At 41.4% G+C, this 22601-nt stretch overlaps 1 protein-coding gene across 1 annotated transcript in view; it reads right to left on the bottom strand.

The window, feature by feature from the left end:
- WDFY3 (WD repeat and FYVE domain containing 3) overlaps nucleotides 1–22601 on the bottom strand; it is a 5086165-nt gene that overhangs the window by 2429968 nt on the left and 2633596 nt on the right. Inside the window, exon 21 of the mRNA XM_044059488.1 lies at nucleotides 8736–8967. Coding sequence (XP_043915423.1) covers nucleotides 8736–8967 — 232 coding nt within the window. The remainder of the gene's footprint in view (nucleotides 1–8735; nucleotides 8968–22601) is intronic.

The following is a 22601-nucleotide window of genomic DNA, read 5'->3' on the forward strand; positions in this document are numbered from 1 at the left end:
TCAATAAGCAAGAGTTACCATTTTCTCAGTTTTTGTATTTCTTTTGTTTAATCTCTTCCCACATAACCTCAGCTGTCATAGAAATGTTTTTAAATCCATACTCCTAAATACTTCATCTTATCATGTCCCCATAAATATGGGTGTACTATTAGTGTGCAAATACATAATTTTGCTGTTTTGAAATGTCCCACAACACATAAATGTCCTTTTCTGTATTTATCAAGTACAAACTAATACCAACAAATAAAGTCAATGTTTCTTGATTACCATACCAATTATATCCTTGAATTTCTGAGTTCCTTATTTTTTGTCAATGGCTCTAAATATAAATCAAATAACAAAGAGAAAGAAGACAGCCCTGCCTGGTCCTTCCGTTCCAACACAACTTTTGAGAGAGGAACCCTCACACTTAAATTCTTGCCTCCAATCCTTCACATAACCTTCTAATTATTATTAATTGTTCCTGTGACAAACCTGACTGACAAGATATCTATAACTCTCTCAACACACTATCCACTCTTTACCTCATTTTCTCCCTCTCCTCGGTGTTTACTACTACTCAGAAATAAATATATATAAAAGAAATCTCATTTGGTCATAACTATTATTTAATATGTAGACACTACTAACTTAATTTCTTCTCACAGTGATCTTCACTGAAATGCTTGTTTTTCTTTTTGAACCTGTATCTACTAGCAAACTGCATTGACTACTTTGTATAGACTAACTACAAGATGTGTATTCTGCATCTTACTATATGTATATAATTGTACTATCTAATTACTGTATATTGCTTATATTTCTGTGGAGCTTTTCTCCCTGGGCCTCCACTGAAAATGGGCTTCTGGCCCAGTCAGACTTTCCCGGTAAACAAGTGTAAATAAATAAACAAATAATAAATTAACCTTATTACTGTATCGGAAATGCAAATGCTTCCATTGCCCTCCTCATAAAATCCCTGCTTACTCTGTCAAATACTTTCTCTTCATTAGATCCGCCAACAACGGTGGAATTTTCTTACAATCTGTTTCCGTCTGGGTCATTAGTGCTGTATTAATGTTGTTGAATGGTTGCCTCATCTCCAGAAAACCACAATGACCCATACATATCAATTTTGATCACACCTCTGCAATTATTTTAACTAGTACAGACAAACACTTTATAATCTTGCTTTAAATTGAAATGAGTCTATATGAAACTGGATGTGATCGGTCTTTACTTTCTTTGGGTACTACAGCCACAACAGCTTTCTTCAAAGATGCTGGTCTTTCCCCACCTTTTAAAATACTTTTAAACAAAACCTGCCAAGATCGTTACCACTTTCTTCTTTTCTAACTTCTAGACTTCCACAGGAATACCATCTGTTCTTGATGATTTCCCTACAGATTGATTATACATCACCATTTTATTTCATCTCCTATCTTAACTATTACTGGCTACTCTTCATCTTCCTCTAACCTTGGCATAATTATATCTTCCATTAATAATTCCATTTGTGCTCATTCTTGGTTTTCACATTCCTTTGCTTTAGACAAATTTTCATAACATTTCCAAAATTCCTCTAATACCTCTATAAGATCTTTGTCTGCTCAAGGAGTCAAGTACATGTCCCCGGTCCACATGCTGCATACTAGGCACCACTTCTCCCTCTACCAAGAGCAGGTGAGCTGACATAAGCAACCAGCTCCCACTGTCCTCCTACCCATGAACTACTACTTGATCTCAAGTCATGTGTGTTGTCAACACGGCTTCATCCTTTTATGCTATAGAAACAAATGACCTATGCCAGATTTTGCTTACTACAATGCATGGCTTTTCTACTAATGGAAGCCTTCCTCCCTGCAATTATTATGGTACACTAATTATTATATAGCCAATGAATACAATGGCAAGCATATAAGATGAAAATTAATATTAAGGATGTGTGATGTACCTAGTATAATAATAGACTGTCAAATCATTTAGATAACTGCCAGTGGAAGGACAACCTCCCTCTTACATCCTGTAAAACTTGTGTGTGTCTGTGAGGGTGTGCATATTAGTCTGTAGATATATACATATAGCTATTAATCGATATTTAGAATCACAGACCATCAATCTTTTACACTTCCCTACACCTCCCTTGTGGGGACTTGACCCCATACCTCCTGCCTCTATATATACCACCTCTGGGGTCACAGCACATTTGAGTACAGGCAAAAAAGCAGACTTATGCTTACCACCTTTTCCTTCTCATTTCTACCTGATTTTTAGTTCTGTGAAAAAATACAAGCATTTTACATTATTCATCAAACCTATCAGTTATTTACCAGGTTTTCAAGCTAGACGTTATGACAACTTAAACAATTCTTTATTGTAGTCATTAATGTTTGTTTTTGTATGTAGCAAAACACAATTAAAGAAAGTACTGCTTTCAGAAGGCATGCATTCTAATACACAATGCTGGGGAAGGGGTGAAAGTATGCTGCTTTGGAATTTTCACTAAATGAAACAAGACTGACACTTTGATTACCCAAAAGCAAAGGTTACAGAAGTATGCATTTTGATGATTTATCTGCTGTTGTAATGAATACCTCACAAAATTGTACTGTTTTTAACTATGAAATCATTCTGTGACCCAAAACACTTACGTCACAGTGAACAAAATACTTACATGATGAGCTTACAGCCTGAAAACTTCCAATGTAGTTTGGTCCCAAATCACAAATACTCATCACATTAGCTGCAGTCAAAACTTCCTCCAAAAAGTGAGTGGGTCCTAAGCGCCACACCAGTGATGAAATCTGGCGCTGGGCTGGAGGTGTACCAATGTAAGCATATACTGTACTAACCACTGGTGGATTAACAGAGCTAGATCCACCTGGGGTACTGTGAATATAGTGAAGCTGCAAAAAAACACAAATATATGAAATTTTGCAATGACCTATCAGAAAAAGTGTAAGCCACATAACATTTAACTTGTCACCACGACTCAAATTACAGTGAAAATTATCAATTAATATAAGCTGACAGCATATTTTCACCCTTATCTACAGTTACTTTCTTGTGAAGACCTGCCCTTCTACTTAAAATCTAAGTATATGTCTTCAAAATAAAGAAACATATTTCTTCAAAATATTCCTTTTAAAAATAACAGTCAGCTTAAATGCAGCAAAGGTATAGCTCTTGATTCTGATGCTGTGACCTACTCTCAGCTACTGACTTTCACTGTCAGAGGCTGGAAAGGGAGTGGAGGTGGGATTAAAAAGCCTAGATATGTCAGCTCTAATTGCGTGTGTGTGTGTTTTGCAAAGCAGTGATTTTTTTGTGCTGCTTGATAGCCCCCTGGTACAGAAGAGTATGTTCATAGGGTCTATATTAAATCATCGAAAACCTTCTTTGACGAACGGCATTTCATCAGAAATGGCGTTCATCTAATTCTGCTCTTGTGCGCCCCCACCCCCGCTAATTACATATACCAACTCCGAGATTGCGCTACAGTGAGGAAAGGGCAAATTTTCCAATCTGCACTGTACTGCGATCTCAGTATGAAGAGTTCAACGAATGGCATGTTAGATGTAGGTGCACCGAAAATGCCAATAGTTAAACTGAATGTTCGATGTTCTAATATAGACCTTGTTCATAGCAGTCAAAAAAGCATAAAATGGTGAGACAGCAGTAAAGGCCTTCATTCCTCCTGAACTCACACCAAGGCATGCTATCATGCAATGAGGAAAGGGAATATGAATGGGACACAAATAAAAAAAATTCTTCTACACCAAGCAGCAAGTGCTTTGTAACTTGGTGCCTACTTCTGATGCATGACAGAGATCAACAGAAGACTGAGTTAACAAATAAACAATGTACCTATGCAAAATTCCTATGCAACAGAATGACCACTTCACAAAATCATCCCCAGGATCAATTACTTTTTAGCAAATGCCAAGGGACTTTAATTCAAAATTGCTGGGACAGGTATGCATTTTATACAGATAAACACATAAAAAGTATCTTAAACACAGACCTCAGTACATACCTCTCAACCTCTTAGCTTAAAAAATTTGGACAAAGCCAAAAATAAGGGGCACTATTTAAATATTGCTCTTATAAACTTAGAAAGTGACTAAAATAGAAGGTTTAGTATTATGCATTTTCTGAAGAACATTAAGTCTGAAACTCAAATGTCTGTCACTATTTAGTGACTTCATCCTCAATGACTTGCCAAAAACCACAAATGTTATGAGAAACAGAACAAGAAAACATGAGGCAAAAAAATCTGGACATTCTGCGAAAATCTGGACAGTTGAGAGATATGCCACAGTACAATCTCAAATTAAATTGTTCCATAAGACTTAAAAACCATGGTGCACCCCCAGTAAGACTTAAGTGTTCAGTGTTTTCTGTGCAGATCAGCACTCAGTTTTGCAGGGTGGGAGGCTGGCATAATGTTTAGGGTGTTTAACTTACAGACACAAGGTGCAGGGTTTGATTCTCACTTTGGGTAATTAGTTTGGCTTAAAATGGCCCACTAGGGCAGTTAGCCTAGTACTAATCTATGAACCTATAAACTGTGTGATGCCAAACATCTCAGAATTGCTACCAGAAAGTTGAAGATGTGCTTGCTGTCTGTTGTGCAACTAGACACAATGTTATATACAACAAATAAACAATAGGGGATAAAAAACAAAACATTACTTTACCAGCTTGATCCAAGAAAAGGACCTTCCTTAAGAGGTCTTACTGCTGGGATATAACCTCTCCCACTAATCAGCATGGTTTGCTGGAAGTTTATATGTGTATATTTCCATACATAGATTTGTTAACTAGGTGGGTGGACTAGCCCCAAGGGCCTTTACTCCCATGTCCTTGGCTTCACTGTAGCAGCAGTACAACACTGAATATTACAGAAGTGAAAGCACAATGACAAAAAACAGCTAAAGGACTCATAACCAGGTCATCAGTAAAAGTAAGGTACACAATCAAATCAGAGTTACAGGTAAAGCATATTAAAATTCAAGCAAAGTTAAATTAGAATAAGTTAGATGACCACAATGAAATTATATAAGAAAAAGACAACCACAATGAAACTCAGGACAATAAGGATGTATTACCATGTTCTCCAAGTCTACATTTAATGCAAGTAGTTTGCACAGTTCACTAGTTTGTGTTGCTTTTATCTCAGGTCAGTGAAACAGTTACATAAACACTGAATTTAGAAAAAGCTCTTTGAGACTGGTTAAGAAAGTTGTTAGAGTTTGCTGTCTAACATTTCCAGGTAGATTATTTCAACATTTGTCTAGGTTTACAGAATGCTTTTCTACCTAAAGTTGTGGTAAATGAGGGTTGTCTCAAAGTTACTTTATTCTCATAACTTGTCTTTATGGTATAGGAGATGGTTATTACTTTTAAGTTCGAAACCAAGTTCATGAATGCTGAATAACAAATTTGTAAAAGAACTACAACGAAAAATGAGTAACTCTACTTGCAACCGGTAAACAGCCAGCTTTATGAAGAAGTAAGCAGTGATGGCTTCTGATAACAGTTACATACATTTACAAACCTTATTAATGATGTCTTGAAACAGAATTGAGTTTTGTGAGAAATTTATAGTAATGACTGGCAGTGCATACTCCAGCTTTGGTAAGAAAATGTCCTCAGCTACTGACTTTCCAGCTCCCAAGCATAAAGGCTTAAAAACCTTAAAAGTAAGCTTAATTTGGTTTAATATTTTGTCTACTGCTCATCCAGTATAGTTTAAATGACAGAATTTATGCAGATTAACTTGTTTTATTGCATCATTCAGAGTCTTTCAGAGTAAATGGTACAGCGCTGTAACTTTTGAGGGAGTTTCAAACATCAAAATAGCAGTTATACTGGAGTTTACGATCTATTTATTTTGTGATATTTCCACAAGATGTCAAAATCTGTCCAATCTATAAACTGTAACCTTGAAGTAGATTAATCAGAATTAAGCAACAGGGTATTATCAGCATACACAGTAAGATTACGACTGGGTAAGGCTGTAATAAGGTTACTGATGAAAACATAAAAAAATTGGGTCTAGACTGAATCTTGTGAAAACCCTGAGGTGAAATGTCTTTTGTCTGAGAAATTATGTGAGATCATTTTAATTATTACAATAAAGGTAATCATAAAACAAACATGGGGGCCATAATGGTGCACACCATGATGTAACATCAACTACACAAAAATAAAAAATCAATACATCAAGCTTTCTTCTGATGATCCATTGAGATCAGCTCTCTCTATTGTTCTAGTTCAGGCAGCCATACAAATCACCCTCTTTCTCAACCAGGCCAGGTTATATAAAAGGAAAGACCCACTTGGTTCAAGTGGAAGACATACATGTTCAAGTGCCTGCAGAACATGGTATGGCTGGGAACATCCCTGGGGCATGACCGAGACAATTTCTTTTAGTGGAATATACCCTTTGAAAGGAAAGGGCTTTTCAACAAAAGTTGCTTGCCACTCAGGCAAAGCATCCACACTGGAAGCAACAAAGTTATCTGCAGTGTGAATGCCAGAAGCAAAGTATTATTCTAAATTAGGGGAGGTCCATATTGATCTAAGACTAAAGAAGGGTCTCAAACACAGTTCTCAGGGAATCCAAAAAGAGGGACTAGGGCAGGGATAGACCAGATGCTTTACATAATCAAGCTGAGTACAAAGAGGAACTAGCTTGAGGGGTACAGGGAAAGATAGTGTTGATACTCTGGAAGGAAAGCATCTCACTGTGTACATCTCCCAGGTCTTCCACAGAAATGAACAACCAGAACAGGATCCAGCTTCTACTAATCAGGGATGAATACTATTCCTGGTGGCCCACAAGGTAACCGTACCTCTTTGGCACATGGTCCTAACCAATACTTCCAGTGAACTCTCAAGTGCTTAAACTCTGGCCTACACACTTGGAGTTGAGGCTAACTCTTATACCAGTCTCTTAAGAAACCTTTTATGTCCTCCAGGAAGGGAAAATGTGAGTGCAGAAGGTAGATCCCCCATAAAGATAGACAAAAGTGCCTTTTTTGTTTGGGTGCTGCACATGACCATACACAATGTGACATTTGTCCCTATGACAGTCTGCAGTCATCTGTTGCCCCTCTCTATTTAGAAAATCAACATCTGAAGCTTTTGTCTGAGGGTACCAAGCTGGCCACCCTGAAGGTCAGCCTCCACTTGACAAAAAAAGCAAATAAGGCACATACTGATCCTGCTGCTGTCCAGCCTTCATCGAACATCTCCATCGGGTAGGATGAAGAACCCGAGGACCGTCCAGTGCCAACATCGGTTCCCTCTGACACAACCCCGTTGGAGGCCTACATGGAACTGTCTACCAGCATGTGTGCTGAGACTGTGCATATATCTGATGCAGCTGTACTGGGAAAACCACAGCTGATTACATCTGAGGGGCCTATGGGGATTCTCTAAATATTAGTTAGGGAAGAGGTGTCTGGTACTCTCATTAAATCAATCAATGCAGCGGTCTGAAACTCCTAGATTTGTTAAAGCAGATATTACTTTAAAAAGAAACAAAAAACATACATGTGGTTTCTGTGGCAAAGGATCCCCGTAAAGAGTGGCAGGACTTTTTGAACTGGGGAATGGCAAAAAAGGGAAATTTCCGGGTTAAGGGGGGGGCAAAACCTTCCCCCGAGTAAACATCATCTAGGATGTCCAAGACAGGAGGTATAGCCAGAGGCCTGTGCTGAGGTAGCAAGAGAAATTCCCTAAGCCTTTTCTTGGAATCTAAATAATCTTGGCCTTCCCAGTGGAAGTGTTCCCTTAAGGTATGCAAAGTTTCCCCAAATGAGTAATCCTCTGGGGGGGATACAGAAGGAATGGACTCCTCTGCATCAGAGTCTTCAAAAGGGTGTGAGCCGAGGAGCCTGCGACCTCGGGCACAGGAGACACCACCAATGAAGTGCCGTCGGTAGTCAGGGGCTGCGTAGGCGCCTCGCTGAGAACCGGACCACGTGTAGTCGGCTTTGGTGTGGTGTCAGTAGAGGCCGCGGACCTCATGTGTAAGTCTTTATCTTTGCGTTTTTTAGACAAAACTGGAGTCGGAGTATCCGACGACATAATATAGTTAAAAGTATTTCCAAAATAATGCTTGGCGAACTCCGCCCGACGCTTAATGGTACGTTTGTTGAATGTAGCACAAAAGCGACAGACCGAGACGTCGTGGTCTGGGCCTAAACAAGGTATACAGAGGGAATGGAAATCCTTAAGCGGTATTTGCTTCCCACATGAAATACAATTATTAACGGTCTGAGGCAAGAAAAGTTTCCCCAACGGGGTACTTAGCTTTCAAGGAGACTTCGGTTTCAAAATTTTTGTAATTTCAGGAGCTGGCCGACTGGCACTTGCGAACTGCTTCTGCTTCGGGCACCGCGCAGCAAGAAAGACTGAAGAAAATGGCGTTGGCTGGTTCCTTTATACCCCTGTCGCACTGACGTCAGGAAGAAGTACGACAACCCGGCCGGACCTAGACTTTGGAATTTGGCCGACCGAGGACCCACCTGACAGCAGGAGAACCCATCTGTTATGACTGCAGCTGTATGCACGATGAACATCAAGACTGACACTTTGATTACCCAAAAGCAAAGGTTACAGAAGTATGCATTTTGATGATTTATCTGCTGTTGTAATGAATACCTCACAAAGTTGTACTGTTTTTAACTATGAAATCATTCTGTGACCCAAAACACTTACGTCACAGTGAACAAAATACTTACATGATGAGCTTACAGCCTGAAAACTTCCAATGTAGTTTGGTCCCAAATCACAAATACTCATCACATTAGCTGCAGTCAAAACTTCCTCCAAAAAGTGAGTGGGTCCTAAGCGCCACACCAGTGATGAAATCTGGCGCTGGGCTGGAGGTGTACCAATGTAAGCATATACTGTACTAACCACTGGTGGATTAACAGAGCTAGAGCCACCTGGGGTACTGTGAATATAGTGAAGCTGCAAAAAACACAAATATATGAAATTTGGCAATGACCTATCAGAAAAAGTGTAAGCCACATAACATTTAACTTGTCACCAAGACTCAAATTACAGTGAAAATTATCAATTAATATAAGCTGACAGCATATTCTCACCCTTATTTTCAGTTACTTTCTTGTGAAGACCTGCCCTTCTACTTAAAATCTAAGTATGTCTTCAAAATAAAGAAACATATTTCTTCAAAATATTCCTTTTAAAAATAACAGTCAGCTTAAATGCAGCAAAGGTAAAGCTCTTGATTCTGACGCTGTGACCTACTCTCAGCTACTGACTTCCACTGTCAGAGGCTGGAAAGGGAGTGGAGGTGGGATTAAAAAGCCTAGATATGTCAGTTCTAATTGCGTGTGTGTGTGTTTTGCAAAGCAGTGATTTTTTTTGTGCTGCTTGATAGCCCCCTGGTACAGAAGAGTATGTTCATAGGGTCTATATTAAATCATCAAAAACCTTCTTTGATGAACGGCATTTCATCAGAAATGGCATTCATCTAATTCGGTTCTTGTGCGCCCCCACCCCCGCTAATTACATATACCAACTCCGAGATTATACTACAGTGAGGAAAGGGCAAATTTTCCAATCTGCACTGTACTGCGATCTCAGTATGAAGAGTTCAACGAATGGCATGTTAGATGTATGTGCACCGAAAATGCCATTCGCTAAATTGAATGTTCGATGTTCTAATATAGACCCTGTTCATAGTAGTCAAAAAAGCATAAAATGGTGAGATAGCAGTAAAGGCCTTCATTCTCCTGAACTCACAACAAGGCATGCTATCATGCAATGAGGAAAGGGAATATGAATGGGACACAAATAAAAAAAAATTCTTCTACACCAAGCAGCAGGTGCTTTGCAACTTGGTGCCTAGTTCTGATGCATGACAGAGATCAACAGAAGACTGAGTTAACAAATAAACAATGTACCTATGCAAAATTCCTGTGTAACAGAATGACCACTCTACAAAATCATCCCCAGGATCAATTACTTTTTAGCAAATGCCAAGGGACTTTAATTCAAAATTGCTGGACAGGTATTCATTTTATACAGATAAACACATAAAAAGTATCTTAAACACAGACCTCAGTACATACCTCTCAACCTCTTAGCTTAAAAAATTTGGACAAAGCCAAAAATAAGGGGCACTATTTAAATATTGCTCTTATAAACTTAGAAAGTGACTAAAATAGAAGGTTTAGTATTCCGCATTTTCTGAAGAACATTAAGTCTGAAACTCGAATGTCTGTCACTATTTAGTGACTTCATCCTCAATGATTTGCCAAAAACCACAAATGTTATGAGTAACAGACCAAGAAAACATGAGGCAAAAAAATCTGGACATTCTGCGAAAATCTGGACAGTTGAGAGATATGCCACAGTACAATCTCAAATTAAACTGTTCCATAAGACTTAAAAACCATGGTGCACCCCCAGTAAGACTTAAGTGTTCAGTGTTTTCTGCGCAGATCAGCACTCAGTTTTGCAGGGTGGGAGGCTAGCATAATGTTTAAGGTGTTTACCTTACAGATACAAGGTGCAGGGTTTGATTCTCACTTTGGGTAATTAGTTTGGCTTAAAATGGCCCACTAAGGCAGTTAGCCTAGTACTAATCTATGAACCTATAAACTGTGTGATGCCAAACATCTCAGAAGTGCTACCAGAAAGTTGAAGATGTGCTTGCTGTCTGTTGTGCAACTAGACACAATGTTATATACAACAAATAAACAATAGGGGATAAAAAAACAAAACATTACTTTACCAGCTTGATCCAAGAAACGGACCTTCCTTAAGAGGTCTTACTGCTGGGATATAACCTCTCCCACTAATCAGCATGGTTTGCTGGAAGTTTATATGTGTATATTTCCATACATAGATTTGTTAACTAGGTGGGTGGACTAGCCCCAAGGGCCTTTACTCACATGTCCTTGGCTCCACTGTAGCAGCAGTACAACACTGAATATTACAGAAGTGTAAGCACAATGACAAAAAAACAGCTAAAGGACTCATAACCAGGTCATCAGTAAAAGTAAGGTACACAATCACATCAGAGTTACAGGTAAAGCATATTAAAATTCAAGCAAAGTTAAATTAGAATAAGTTAGATGACCAAAATGAAATTATGTAAGAAAAAGACAACCACAATGAAACTCAGGACAATAAGGATGTATTACCATGTTCTCCAAGTCTACATTTAATGCAAGTAGTTTGCACAGTTCACTAATGTGTGTTCTTTTATCTCAGGTCAGTGAAACAGTTACATAAACACTGAATTTAGAAAAAGTTCTTTGAGACTGGTTAGGAAAGTTGTTAGAGTTTGCTGTCTAACATTTCCAGGTAGATTATTTCAACATTTGTCTAGGTTTACAGAATGCTTTTCTACCTAAAGTTGTGGTAAATGAGGGTTGTCTCAAAGTTACTTTATTCTCATAACTTGCCTTTATGGTATAGGAGATTGTTATTACTTTTTTAAGTTCAAAACCAAGTTCATGAATGCTGAATAACAAATTTGTAAAAGAACTACAACGAAAAATGAGTAACTCTACTTGCAACCGGTAAACAGCCAGCTTTATGATGGCTTCTGATAGCAGTTATATACATTTACAAACCTTATTAATGATGTCTTGAAACAGAATTGAGTTTTGTGAGAAATTTATAGTAATGACTGGCAGTGCATACTCCAGCTTTGGTAAGAAAATGTCCTCAGCTACTGACCTTCCAGCTCCCAAGCATAAAGGCTTAAAAACCTTAAAGGTAAGCTTAATTTGGTTGAATATTTTGTCTACTGCTCATCCAGTATAGTTTAAATGGCAGAATTTATGCAGATTAACTTGTTTTATTGCATCATTCAGAGTCTTTCAGGGTAAATGGTACAGCGCTGTAACTTTGAGGGAGTTTCAAACATCAAAATAGCAGTTATACTGGAGTTTACGATCTATTTATTTTGTGATATTTCCACAAGATGTCAAAATCTGTCCAATCTATAAACTGTAACCTTGAAGCAGATTAATCAGAATTAAGCAACAGGGTATTATCAGCATACATAGTAAGATTACGACTGGGTAAGGCTGTAATAAGGTTACTGATGAAAACATAAAAAAATTGGGTCTAGACTGAATCTTGTGAAAACCCTGTGGTGAAATGTCTTTTGTCTGAGAAATTATGTGAGATCATTTTAAGTATTACAATAAAGGTAATCATAAAACAAACATGGGGGCCATAATGGTGCACACCATGATGTAACATCAACTACACAAAAATAAAAAAATCAATACATCAAGCTTTCTTCTGATGATCCATTGAGATCAGCTCTCTCTATTGTTCTAGTTCAGGCAGCCATACAAATCACCCTCTTACTCAACCAGGCCAGGTTACATAAAAGGAAAGACCCACTTGGTTCAGGTGGAAGACATACATGTTCAAGTGCCTGCAGAACATGGTATGGCTGGGAACATCCCTGGGGAATGACTGAGACAATTACTTTTAGTGAAATATACCCTTTGAAAGGAAAGGGCTTTTCAACAAAAGTTGCTTGCCACTCAGGCAAAGCATCCACACTGGAAGCAACAAAGTTATTTGCAGTGTGAATGCCAGAAGCAAAGTATTATTCTAAATTAGGGGAGGTCCTTATTGATCTAAGACTAAAGAAGGGTCTCAAACACAGTTCTCAGGGAATCCAAAAAGAGGGACTAGGGCAGGGATAGACCAGATGCTTTACATAATCAAGCTGAGTACAAAGAGGAACTAGCTTGAGGGGTACAGGGAAAGATAGTGTTGATACTCTGGAAGGAAAGCATCTCACTGTGTACATCTCCCAGGTCTTCCACAGAAATGAACAACCAGAACAGGATCCAGCTTCTACTAATCAGGGACGAATACTATTCCTGGAGGCCCACAAGGTAACCGTACCTCTTTGGCACATGGTCCTAACCAATACTTCCAGTGAACTCTCAAGTGCTTAAACTCTGGCCTACACACTTGGAGTTGAGGCTAACTCTTATACCAGTCTCTTAAGAAACCTTTTATGTCCTCCAGGAAGGGAAAATGTGAGTGCAGAAGGTAGCTCCCCCATAAAGATAGACAAAAGTGCCTTTTTTGTTTGGGTGCTGCACATGACCATACACAATGTGACATTTGTCCCTATGACAGTCTGCAGTCATCTGCCGCCCCTCTGTATTTAGAAAATCAACATCTGAAGCTTTTGTCTGAGGATACCAAGCTGGCCACCCTGAAGGTCAGCCTCCACTTGACAAAAAAAGCAAATAAGGCATATACTGATCCTGCTGCTGTCCATCCTTCATCGAACATCTCCATCGGGTTGGATGAAGAACCCGAGGACCGTCCAGTGCCAACATCGGTTCCGTCTGACACAACCCTGTTGGAGGCCTACATGGAGCTGTCTACCAGCATGTGTGCTGAGACTGTGCATATATCTGATGCAGCTGTACTGGGAAAACCACAGCTGATTACATCTGAGGGGCCTAGGGGGATTCTCTAAATATTAGTTAGGGAAGAGGTGTCTGGTACTCTCATTGAATCAATCAATGCAGTGGTCTGAACCTCCTAGATTTGTTAAAGCAGATATTACTTTAAAAAGAAACAAAAAACATGCATGTGGTTTCGGTGGCAAAGGATCGCCATAAAGAGTGGCAGGACTTTAATTAAGGGCTATTCAATGCCCTTACAGCCCTGAAACCCCCACAAGGGTGGTATTGTCTCTGCTCCCTTGTCTACCATCCCCTCTAAAACGCCTAGGGATTCGAATTCGTCTGATGAAGAGTTAGATTTTGCTGAAGAGTCCTTGCCATATTCCTACCAGATCCACTCTCCTCTTGCCTTGCAGTCTAAAGTAGATGATTCGCTGTTCCCTTATTCCCCTTTTGTGGATACAGTGGTCTACATGCTGGAACACTAAGTGGGCCTGTTCCCAGGTTTCTGAGGTTCAAAAGAGATATGAACTCTTGCAAATGTGCTCACCCATTTCATCTGCAGTCCCTGCTGGATATATTTTCAGCAGCTTCTCAGGATCCTGACTGTCAACCTTCAGCTCTTAAGAAGCCAGAAAGACTTTATAAAGTCCCTGAAAATCGTAAGTATTTGTATGAAAGTCCTTTATCTGATCCTGCTGCTGTTTCCATGTTCACAGATAAGCCATTCAAACTGCTATCCTCTTTCAAGCTTTTGCCTTCTGACAAAGACAGTTGTGCTATGGGGAAAATTGTGTACACTTCTACTACCCTGGCTGTTAGGGCCATTATTTATTAGACCTACATGATCAGATACTTCTTTCCCAACTGAGGGGGATTCTGACCAATATGTCAGATTTGGACAGTAAAACTTCTGGCCTTTCTCTTTCAAGTTACTCCTCCCAGATTGGTTGCATTCCATTAACTGCAGTTAAGATACTGCTGAGGCCTCTTCTACGGCAAATGCATGTGGCTCTGTCATGATTAGATACTCTTGGTTGCACCTTCAAGCCTTACCCACAAGTATTGCAGCCAAACTTAGATTCCCCTTTAAACAATCAGAATGTCTTTGGTACTTCTACTGTAGAACTGCTTCCAACTCTTCAGGAATGGGGTAAGGTTTTGCAGGACCTGAAGCAAATCTTTGTTTCTCTTGTCCCTAAGATCCAGAGGAATTACCCATGTAAACCTTAGTTTGTCTGTAGGCAGCCTGGTAGGTGCAATAGGGTTCCAAGGGAATTTTCGCAGACAAGCCCATTCAGAGTTCTAGTTGCCAAAAGCTTTCTTTTCCAAACAAATCTGCCTCTATCTGACATAGGTTCATAGGTGTGTACTAGGCTAATGGCCCTGGAGCCTTTACAAGCCTAGCCCATAGAAGTGCCCTGGGATTGTGCCACCCAACATTAGTTCCCAGTGCCTCTATCAAGTACAGCCACTGGAGTGATCCCTGGGGTGAACTTTCTATTTCACATCCACTCATCAAGATTTCTCTTGAAGAGGGCCAGTGAGATGCTCTGCTTGACATGTATGGGAAGTCTATTCCAGAGCATGGGCAGTCTCTAGGTTATGAACCTGTCCCTCCAGCATGTTCTGTTGATTGTGGTAAAGAGGTTGTGGCCTCCGGAGCATGTGGCGTGGAGGGATTGGGATTTCTTTAGATGTAGCATTTCTAGCAGAGCTGGGTCAAACATGGCTTTGTAAGTCACCTCATAGTAGATTATATGAGACGGAGAATAGCTGGAGTTTTTGAGTCTGTCCATGCAGGACACGTGTTTAAGGCCTATGACCGCTTTGTGAGGTACTTTTGTGGCCTTTCTAGCTGTTGCAGGTGTCTAGTGAGATACATACCAAATGGGGGATTGTACTCTATGAATGGTCTAATGAGAGAAGAGTAGAGAGAAATGATGACCTCTTTCTTCCTGGATGCAAAACCCTTGGTAATGAGATGTGCCACACAGAAGGACTTTCTGACCACAGTGGCAATGTGGTGGTTGAAGGAGAGGTTGCTGTCAACCTAAGTCCCCAGATGTCTTATAACATCTTCAGTGTTCAGTGGGCTCCCACTGATGTGGGAATTAGTGAGAACTGAGTTTTTCCCAAAGGGGATGATGACGCATTTTTTGGCATTAAGCTTAAGGCCATGGTTTCAACACCAGTCAATGGTTTCTGTGAGGTCTTTCTGTAGGTTGCCTGCATCACTTGGGGAGTTAATAATGGCTTCCAGCTTGCAGTCGTCTGCAAACTTGGTCCATCCGTATTGGCCTGGACTTCTGAGAAGTAGATGTCAAACAGGAGAGGAACCAGAACCGATCCCTGTGGCTCCACTCGAGACTGGTCATCAGTCTGACTTGGGAGTCCACTACTTTCACACTGTGGGTTCTATCTGTGAGCCAATTTGCAACCCACCTAACAACATAGGGTTTGATGCCTAGTTTGGTGAGTTTAGCAATAATTCCGGAGTGAGGAATGGTATCAAAGGCCTTGGCCAGATCGAGGTAGGCTGTATGAACTGCCTTACCTTCATCCAGAGCTCAGGTGATCAACTCAAAGAAGTCAATCAGGTTGAGCAGATATGATCTGCCTTTCACAAAACCAAACTGCGTGGGATCTAAAGTTTGGAGATTCCCTATATCCTTGTTAATTAGGTCCATGATGATGCAACTCCACAGCCTTGCATATCAGACTAGTCAGGTAATGGGCGATAATTTCAAGGGTCTGTAGTCGCTCCTCCTTTATGGAGAGGGATGACTGCAGCAGTGCACCATTTGGTAGGGACAAAGCCTGAGATGAGCTGTGAGTGAAAAGGGCACAAAGATGTGGTGCCAGCTCACTTTGTAATTCATATAAAACACAGCCAGGGATATTGTCAGGTCCCATGGAAACTGTATTCTTGGCCTTAGACAATGCAGCTTTAACCTGTGCTGCAGTAATGCTGGGTGCCTGGCATTCTTCCGGTACTGTGACTGGTCCTTTGGGGGGGGGTAAAGTTGGCACTGAATCTGTCAGCCAGTATGTTGGCAATATCTGTTGGCTCAGTATTGGAGGCACCATTGTACAATAACTCAAGAGAAAATCTAGGTATTGCTGTGGAGATTCTGGATATAACTATAGAAGGCTTTATGGTTGTTTTTAGGGTCTGCCGCAATTCTGCCTTCATAGACAGCTTTGGAGGTTTTGATTAGGGATCTCAACTTTTTGTTGAGGCTAATAAGGGAATTTTTCCAGTCTTGGGACTTCACCTTTTTCTGCAAAAGTTTCTTCCTTCTGTTGCTGAGTTTATTAATAGCAGGGGGCCACCAGAATGGCTTCCTTTATTGGAGGAGAGCGTCTTGGTTCTGTTGGGTATGCTAGTTCCATGGATTTATGTATGCGTCTGTACAGTGCATTGGTGTATGATTCGGCAGTCATGCATCTATTTTCCACTGGCATGGGTGCCGTGACGTTAGTCACCTCTGTTTTTAGGAGTTCAAAGTCAGCTTTGGAGAAGTTTTTCATTGTGGATACCTCTGCGGGGGGTGTGGGTGAGCCGTGGACTTCCATGGTGATTAGTTTGTGGTCGGATCTGACCAAGGAGGAACTGACTGTTGGTGTAGAGCAACGGTTACCCATGTTAGTAATAACTACATCAAGAATGTTGCTTCTTCTAGTGGAGGTAAGAATGAGCTGGTCCAAGGCACTGGAAATGATGAATTCCAGAAAGCGTTGGGCTAGTGCACTGGTGCATGAGTAGTTTTCCCAGTTGATGGAGGGGTAGTTGAAGCCACCTAGTATGAGAGTGGTGGGTTGGATTTTAATAGTTTCCAGGGTGCTTAGGAATGTGGAATGAGAGTCTTGGGACATGCCTGGGGACCTACAGCAGGCTATGACTTGAATCGCCATCTTACCCAATGTTAGTTGCACCTGGATTATCTCAGATCCGTTATGCTGGGCTACTAGTCTGGAGACGTGCATATCCTCCTCCACCAGATTCTTCTGTCCCTCAGGCTGACTCCTTCCTTTCCTGTTGGGCAACAGATAACAAGAGACTCCTGGGTACTCTCCATTACCCAAAATGGTTATTTTATGGCTTGGAAGTCCCATTCTCCAGCCTTCCTCATCCTCCTCCTAGCTAGCTCCTTCATTTTCCTTTGGTTTTGCAGGATCTGGTGGAACAGGCAACCATCCAACCTGTCTCATTGTCTCTGCAGGGAAGAGATTTTTATTCCAGAATGTTTCTAGTTCTCAGGAAGGAGGGGTATAGAGACCCATTCTAGACCTATCTTTTCTCAACACCTTTATCAAGGTCCCTTCATTCGGGATGTTGTGTCTTCAGACACTTTTCCCTGTGTTGCTTCCTCAAACTTTTCTGGTATCTCTGGATTTGAAGGACGCTTACCTCCATACTCCTATTCACCCTTTCTTCAGGGAGTTTACATTTCTCTGTTCTTTCCTCTCATTATCAGGTCTCTGCTTTGCCTTTTGGTTCTTCTACAGCACCAAGGGTCTTTACCAAGAGTCTGGTCCATGTGGTAGCCTTTTGAAGACTTCAGGGAATTCAGCTATTCCCTTATTTGGATGACCTATTAATTCAAGCTCCCTCTCAGCAGCATGCTTCTTCTGCTCAGTTTAAGGTTCACCCTAAATCTCAAGAAGTATTTTCTGGCTCCCTCTCAGGATCAGGTGTTTTTGAGTTGCAGGATTCAGACCATTTAAATATCGGCTTGTCTCCCATCTACCAAAGTCCTCTGCTTGACTGCTTATTTCCGGTCTCTTCTTCCTCCTCTTCAAGTTCTTCCTGTAAGATACATTTTCATAGTTCCTTTGGTCAAACTCACCATGAAGAAATTTCAGTTTGTATCTCAAGTGTGTCTGCCTCCAGCATTACCACCCTCTGGAGCACCTGGTCCCTCTCAACTTATCTCAGGCTTGAGCTCCACTGGTGGACTTACCAGATTTCCCAGAATCCAGGTTTGCCTTTTCAGGTTCTTCTCCCCTACTCAGCAGCTGTACACAGATATTTCTGATCACAGTTGGGAAGCCTCCTCCAACAACTTAAACGTCCAGTGTCTGTGGTCTCATCAACAATTGGCAGATCAATCAACATCAAGGAGATAAGGGCTTTCCCTCCAGGCTTTTCATTCCCTTTGAGTTCCAAGTCCTCTAAAGGTTTTTAGAGATATTACCACTGTCATGTGGTACACCAAGCAAAGGGCAAAAATTTTATCTTACCTTCTTTGCAGGTTGGCTCTTCAGGCTTCGGATTTTGCATTCTACTATTTGGTTCTTCAGGTGGTTTACATTCCTTCATAGCACAATCTAGTGGCAGAGACTTTGCAGTTGCAGAACAAATCTTCATGAATGGATGCTTCACACAGGAAGGGGTTTCTGGACACTGTATATCAGTGAAGTACTCCTCCGGTAGCTCTTTTTGCCTCCCCTCTGAACAGACAACTTCCCTGATTCTGTTCCACAGTGCCAAGTCCTCTGGCTTGGAAAAAGGATGTCATGTCTTTGTCTTGGAAGGGGATGTTTTTGTATGCCTATACCCATCTTCCTCTACTACCAAATGTCCTGCACATCACACAGGATGTACCCAGCATCTTGCTGGTGACTCCCTTTTTGCCCAGATGGCACTGGATTCTCCTTCTACTTCACCTAGTCAGGGGCATATATCACAAATTACCTCACAGGATGGATTTTTTCATGCAAAACAAGGGATCTCTCATTCACACAGTTGCCCACTCTTCAAATGGCACTTTGGGTTATAGGGTTTTGATTCCTTTCAGGCACCAATTTTCTGAAGACGTGTTTTTTTTGCAGTAGGCAAGAAAACCCACTGCTGGAAAATCACATGTGATTAAATGGAACAGATTTTCTCTTTGGTGGCTCAGGCATGACCTGGACCATTTTCTGTGGCATTTTCTAAGGTCCTTTCTTATTTCTGAGTGTTGCTCAATTCTAGTCTGGCATATTCATCTGTTAAAAGTTAATTTCTCAGCCACTTCAGCTCGTCTGTTTCTGAATTCACCTCTGACTTCTAGTTTTGAAGTCAATTTTTAAAAGGTATCCTTCAAATCCGGCCTCCAAATATGCCTATTCCTCCTTCTTGGGACCTTAACTTTGCTCTTGAGAAACTGACTCAGTCTCTTTCAAAACTATAGTTTCTTCTTCCCTACAACATTGTACTTGGAAGACTCTATTGTTGGTGGCATTTACTCCAGCCAAGAGGGTCTTCTGAACTTCAAGCACTCATGGCAGTTCCTCTTCTTTCCCCACAAGGAAAGGGTGTCTCTTCATACCAATCCTTCTTTTACAGGATCATAGGAAGTTAGAGGCTATTGGCCCTGAGGCCCTTACAAGCCTAGCCAAGACTTTAGCCCATGTTCCAACAAGTCAGCACACTATGCCACTGTCCAGCAGGGTCACAGTGGAATTCCAGGGGTGTATTTTCTGATCCCCATCCAGTTATCCAGGTTGCGCTTAAAAAGGGTTAATGAGGTACTCTGCTTGACTTGAAGAGGGAGTCTGTTCCACAAAAGGGGGAGTCTCTGGGAAATAATCTGTCCTGCCATGTCCTATCCATGTCACAAACAAGGCTGAGGTCATGGTTGTGGGTTATTCGAGTGCAGCTTGACTTACGGATATGCGGCAGTCCCATCAAGGTGGGGTCTGAGATTGCTTTGTATGCCAGACAGAGATCCCTTCTGAGGAATCTGTAGGAGACTGGGTAGAGGGACAGGGCCTTTAGCTTTCTGTGTATGGTAGACGTTTTAGGATCTGGATTCTCCTGGTGAGGAACCTCTGTGGTCTCTCCAGCGAGGTACATGCCAAAAGGGGCACTGTACTCAATAGAGGGTCTTATAAGGGAAGAATACAGGGATGTTATGACCACCTTGTTACTGGATGAGATGGCCTTATTAATGAAGTGGGCCATGTAGAAAGCTTTCCATACAATACAGGCAATATGGTGGCCAAAAGTCAGTTTGCTATCAACCTGAGTGCCCAAGTCCATCACAACTGAACATGTGCTTAGGACCTTATTATCAATGTAATAATTTGTGGGGACATCACTCTTCCCAAAGGGGATGATGATGCATTGTTCGGCATTCAGTTTAAGGCCATGTTTCTGGCACCAACCATTTGTTTGGGGGAGACCCTCTTGGAGGATATCCACATCACTAGGGGAACTGATGACAGCAGCAAGCTTGCAGTCATCTGCAAACTCGGTCAGCCATAGCCCACTGGTTTTGACCTGCACCTCAGAAAAGTATATCCCAAACAGCAGAGGCTCCAAGACCAATCCCTGGGGTACACTGCTTGTTATGGATCTACTGCTTGAGGTGGCTTCCCCTGTTTTGATTAGGTTGGTTCTATCAGTGAGCCAGTTTGCTACCCATCTGGTAACATATGGACATGCCTAGTTGAGATAGTTTATCTATAAACTTGAGTGGGGAACAGTATTGAAGGCTTTCGCCAGGTCAAGGCAGGCGGCGTGCACCATCTTCACCTCGTCCATGGCTTTGGTGACTGTCTCAAAGAAGTCGACCAAATTTAACAGGCATGACCTCCCTTGATGAAAAACTGTGTGGGATTAAGTGTCTGGAGGTTGCCAATGTCCTTGTTAATGAGGTCCATGATAATCTGCTCTATGGCCTTGCAGATCAGGCTAGTTAGGCTGATGGGTCTATAACTTCCTGGATCGGTGGATGCTCCACCTTTGTGTAAGGGAATGACAGTGGCTATCCTCCACTCGGCTGGGATGAAGCCGGTACTCAGGCTTTGGTTGAATAGGGTGCCTAATGGTGCTGCAAGTTCCTGCCTGAGTTCATGTAGGATGCAGCCTGAGATGTTATCAGGTCGCATAGAGGCTGTATTTTTTGCCATTGAGAGGACACTGATGACTTGCTCCCTAGAGATAATGGAACGGGGATGTCCTCTTTTACTGATGGGGGGACAGAGGGGCGAAGTTTTTACTGAACCGGTCTGCCAGCAGTTTGGCTATATCTACAGCGTTTATGTGGTGTCCTTGACCACCGGTTTTGAGCAAACTTGGGTGCTGCCCTTAAGAATGCGGACATATGTGAAGAAGGCTTTATGACTGTCTTTAGTAGATGTGGCCAGTTTGGACTCTAAGTTTGCTTTGGAGGATTTCACTAGTGCTCTTATTTGCTTGTTCAGGCTAAGGAGAAATTGCTTCCAATTTCACACCTGCTCCTCCTTGGTCCTGGACAGCAATTTTTTCCTTTTATATAGAGTTTATTTATTGCAGATGTCCACCAGACAGGTTTACTCTTCCTTGAGGAAGATGATTTTATCCTGTTGGGTATTCCTGATTCCATGCAGCTATACAGATGCTCGTACAGCACTTTGGTGTAGGTGTGGACATGTGTGCCAGTTCCTATGGAGGAAGAGGGGGCTGTGAAGCTGTTTATACCTTCTCTCAGGAGGTTGTAATCAGCTTTGGAGAAGTTTTTTGTTTGACCCTAGTTGGGGAGGGGGGTCAGAGGAGATGGTGACTTTGAAAGTGACCACTTTGTGGTCAGATCTTAACAGGGATGATGACACTGTAAGGATGCTGCAGTGGTTACTACTCATGTTGGTTAATACCAAATCCAAGATATTTTCACCTGTTATGGGGGTGTCGACCAACTGGTTCAAGGCATCTGCATTGATGAAATCAAGGAATCTCTGGGCATTTGTGTTTTGGCATGAGTATTTCTTCCAGTCTATGGATGGACAGTTAAAGTTGTCCAGGATCAGGGTTAAGGGTCAATCCTTGATAGATTCCAAGAGGTCCAGACAGTTGGTGTGGGCATCTTAATTCAAAGCTGGAGGCCTACAGCTAGCTATGATTTGAATAGTGGTCTTGTCAATTAACTGCACCTGGAGTGTTTCCTGTGTGTCAAACTGTTTGACCGGCCTGGAGTTGTGTATGTCTTTTATATATATTGCAACTGCACCTCCTTTTGTTTTGCTGCCCACAGTTTGGGGTCTGAATGTATGACAGGATGAGTAACCTAGTATGGCTGGGATGATCTCTGCAGCTTTGAACCAGGTTTCTATGACTGCACAAATGTCAGCATCTTCCAGGATTAAGAATGCTTGCAATGAGTGCAGTTTCATGTTTAGACTCCTAGCATTTAGCAGCATGACCTTTAA

The sequence above is a fragment of the Protopterus annectens genome, chromosome 17.part0 (genome assembly GCF_019279795.1).
Source record: "Protopterus annectens isolate FY-2018-M chromosome 17.part0, PAN1.0, whole genome shotgun sequence".
Classification (NCBI taxonomy): Eukaryota; Metazoa; Chordata; order Ceratodontiformes; family Protopteridae; genus Protopterus; species Protopterus annectens.